General features: G+C 52.0%; 1 protein-coding gene across 1 annotated transcript; it reads right to left on the minus strand.

Moving 5' to 3' along the window:
- Positions 1 to 6: 6 nt before the first annotated feature.
- Positions 7 to 1,152, minus strand: LOC105310094 (C5a anaphylatoxin chemotactic receptor 2-like). Its single transcript, XM_011386310.2, has one exon. The coding sequence runs from the start codon at positions 1,139 to 1,141 to the stop codon at positions 122 to 124; it is 1,020 nt and encodes a 339-aa protein (XP_011384612.1). The 5' UTR covers positions 1,142 to 1,152; the 3' UTR covers positions 7 to 121.
- Positions 1,153 to 3,522: the final 2,370 nt, after the last annotated feature.

Below are 3,522 nucleotides of genomic sequence, written 5' to 3' on the forward strand. Positions count from 1 at the left end.
TAGCAGGCGCGTAATAAATGTTTGTCACGTGAATAAAGGAATAAATGACTCTGTCATTGAACCCCTGGATGTACCTGTGCCTGAAGCCCCGTTGTGTGAAATGGGATAGGAGAATTAAAACTTAGTTTCCTTCCAGCCTCACCTCCGTCTCAGGGACCTGCTCATGGCTGCTGGAATTCCCATTCATCACACTTTCATCATTGCTTCCTAAGTCCAAGTGAGATATAGCTGGCAGCAACCGGTTAAGGTGACCCCTGTCGAAACACAGGATGAGCATGGGATTGAGGCAGCTGTGAGCCAGCGCAAGTCCTACAACAAAGGGTTCAGCCCGCAGGGCCCAGGTCCAAAGCGTGGAGGAGGGGCCAGCCATGGTGATCACCAGTCCCAGCACATGGTAGGGGGCCCAGCAGACCAGAAAACACACCGCAGCAACCATGCCCAGGGGCGAATGGCATTGGCCTTCACGGTTCAGGACAGCACCGTGGCAGCTGGCCACGACCACCAGCGGCCCCAGGAAGCCAAAAATAAACTGGATGGCAGTCACTGTGTTCTCAGCTACCGTCCAGCTGCCGTAGTCCAACACACACTCCAGCTGGGATGGGTAGGTCTCCAGGAGCACCTGATGGTACATGTCCAAGGGCATGGCCAGCAGCAAGGCCAAGGACCAGGCTCCCAAACGAGCTAACTGCACACAAGATAGCCGCCGATTCTCAGTCCACCAGGTGGGCTTGAGGACCAGCAAGAAGATGTCTAAGCTGAGAGCAATCAGGAGTAGGACGTTGGCGTACATGGACAGAAAGATGACAAAGGGCAGGGCCCGACAGCCCATCACCCCATATGGCCACTGGCCCCGCCAGATGATGGGCAGCACCAGGGCAGGGAGATACAGACAGCAGAATAAGTCTGCCACAGCCAGGTGGTAGAACCAGGTGATGTAGTGTTTCTCGAAGGACTCTAATCTGGTCATCCAGGCAAGCATAAAATTGCCCGGCACCCCAACCAGGAAGACCACAACTAACAGCAGGATTAAGGCGAAGCGGAGACCTTCGGTGGGGATGCAGTCGCCTGCTGCGCAGTTCACATGGACATCCGGGGTCTCGCCATACTGCCCGTAGTCGTGGTTGCCAGTAGTATCGGCCATCTCTTCCCCAGACACCTGGACAGGAGACAAAGGCCACGAAACCACAGGTAAAGACTCTGAGGCCCTCAGAATCCTAGGGGGGCGGAAACCCCAGCCCATCAGCATCTCAGACAGGGAGATGCACCAATGTGAGAACCTGAGCGCCTTCAAATGCCGGCATTTTAGAACAGCACGATGTGAGAACTAGCTCATTCGCATCTTGGAATTCTAGAATCTTCCAACACAGAATCCCAGCCCGTTACAATATCAGACTTCTAGAAAGCTAGTGTCAGAACACGGTCAAGATCAAATCTCTTGGGATTCCCAAATATTAAACTCTTAGAACCCTAGCCGATCACTACTTGCAATTACGTGTCTGATTGAACTGTCATCGTTGATAAAGATGCTTCCTATCGACGGCGTCCACTCCAGTAGCCGTCAGCCGGAGGTGGCTACGGAGCATCCGAAACGGAGCCGGGGCAATTAAGAAAATAAATTTCCCGTGTGACGTAGTTTTAATTAATTTGAATAGCTCCACCTGGCTAGCGACTACCTGATTGGACCATGAAGTGCTAGACCACTGAACCGCGAAAACGCTCTCCTATCACTGGCCTGGAATTCTAGAATTTGAAACATCCGAATCTGAATATCCATGGAGACAGGGAAAGGTTCGTATAGATTCACGGCCAAAGTATTTGGCTCGGTTGTTCTTCACCTGCAATTCTGGAGCTTAGTGAGATGAAAAACGCGACTCCGGAGCAATTTCGTCCTCTTTTTTTTAACACAGACTGGGTCATCGTGAAGCACGCAGACAGCAAAGCACACGCCTCGCACAGGTGCACTCGCTAGCTTTCACAATCAACCTGAGCACGACTGTGTGACTGGCCACCAGACTGAGAAACAGAACATTTCTACAATCCTCCCAGAGCAATTTTTATAAGGAATGATAGTGTGAAGAAAGCAGGAAAAAGAATATGTTGAATTCTCTACAAGTCATTCATTCATTCATTCATTCATTCTACACAGCCCCCTAGTGCCTGCTCTGTTCCAGGCACTTGACACACAGTAGGGCAGCTGTAGCCAACCTTTGTGGCACCAGGGGCCGGTGCTCCCAGAATCTAACACCTGATGATCTGAGGCGGAGCCGAGGCGGTGATGCTGGGCTGGGGAGCGCCTGCAGATACAGACGAAGCTCTGCTCACCTGCTGCTCACCGCCTGCTGTGCGGCCCGGTTCCTGACACAGACCATTACCAGTCCGTGGCCCAGGGGCTGGGGACCCCCGCAGTAGGGGACACGACTGAAGGAGTCAGTCAGAATGGAATAAATGAGCACAATACCCAGTATTTCCGAAGCTGGTAAGTGCTATGGCAAAAGGCAAAAATAGTACACGGGGAAGTTTTAATTCTCCGTGTTGGAATTTTAAAGGAGTGGTCAGGGAGGGCTTCTCTGAGGAGGTGAAGTTTGACCAAAGCCACAAAGGAGGTGAGGGAGAGAGCTGTGTGGGGATCTGGGAGAAGAGAGTTCCAGGAACACAGAACGGCTGGTGCAAAGGCCCTGAGCGGGGAACATGATGGTCACGGTCAAGGAACATGGAGAAGGCCAGAGTGACTGGAGTCAGGTGGACGAAGGAGCTGAGGGGGAATTAGGAGCAGAGAGACATCAGGGGCCACGTGGGGGCATTGTAAGGACTTTCCCTTTAATTCCACGTGAGGTGGGAAGCATGAGAGAGCAGAGAAGCGACATGGCCTCTCACAGCATTAATAACTATCGCTGTTGGTATTATTAATATTATTATTAGAAGCCACCGCTTAGCATCTCGTGCTATGTGTTGGGCGCTGCTTAAAGCACTTTAAATGTCATACTGTTCAATCCTTATAACAGCGCTCTCACTTTAATAGCGCCGTTATACCCATTCTGCAGATGAGGCAGAAAGAAGTTAGGTAACTGACCTGAGGTCACTCAGCTAAGCAAGCCCAGTCTTTGAACTTAGCCCCACTCTCGAACTCACCCTAGAACATTATCATGCAAAAATCTTACATTCCAGAGAGTTAGAAGGCAGGACAGCCCGCTGCCCCACTAGGACACCTGGGGTCTGTGACTCAGTTTCAGCTGGCTCTCTCTAGACCTCCCTGTCTGAGGAACGAGAGACACCGAGGTGAAGCTACCTCCCTGGGTTTTGGGAGACCTTGAGGAGTTAATACGAGTCAACACTTGGCATAGAGCGACCCGACCCCCACTGCCCAAGACCCCAGCCACAGCGGACACAACAGGAAAGACAGAGGGGAAGTTGGGGCGCTCACCTCTGCCCCCTCCTCCCTGCCAAGTTGCTTCCAGGAGGCCAGGCCACTCCACAGGTGTGTGTTTGGGTCTGGCACTCTGCTTTCATATGATTTTCATCACT

This window comes from Pteropus vampyrus, unplaced genomic scaffold (assembly GCF_000151845.1).
Source record: "Pteropus vampyrus isolate Shadow unplaced genomic scaffold, Pvam_2.0 Scaffold1084, whole genome shotgun sequence".
NCBI lineage: Eukaryota > Metazoa > Chordata > Mammalia > Chiroptera > Pteropodidae > Pteropus > Pteropus vampyrus.

Bases quoted from the DNA above. Each gene is read 5' to 3' on its own strand.
- LOC105310094 (XM_011386310.2), bottom strand. From the start codon at position 1,141: ATGGCCGATACTACTGGCAACCACGACTACGGGCAGTATGGCGAGACC.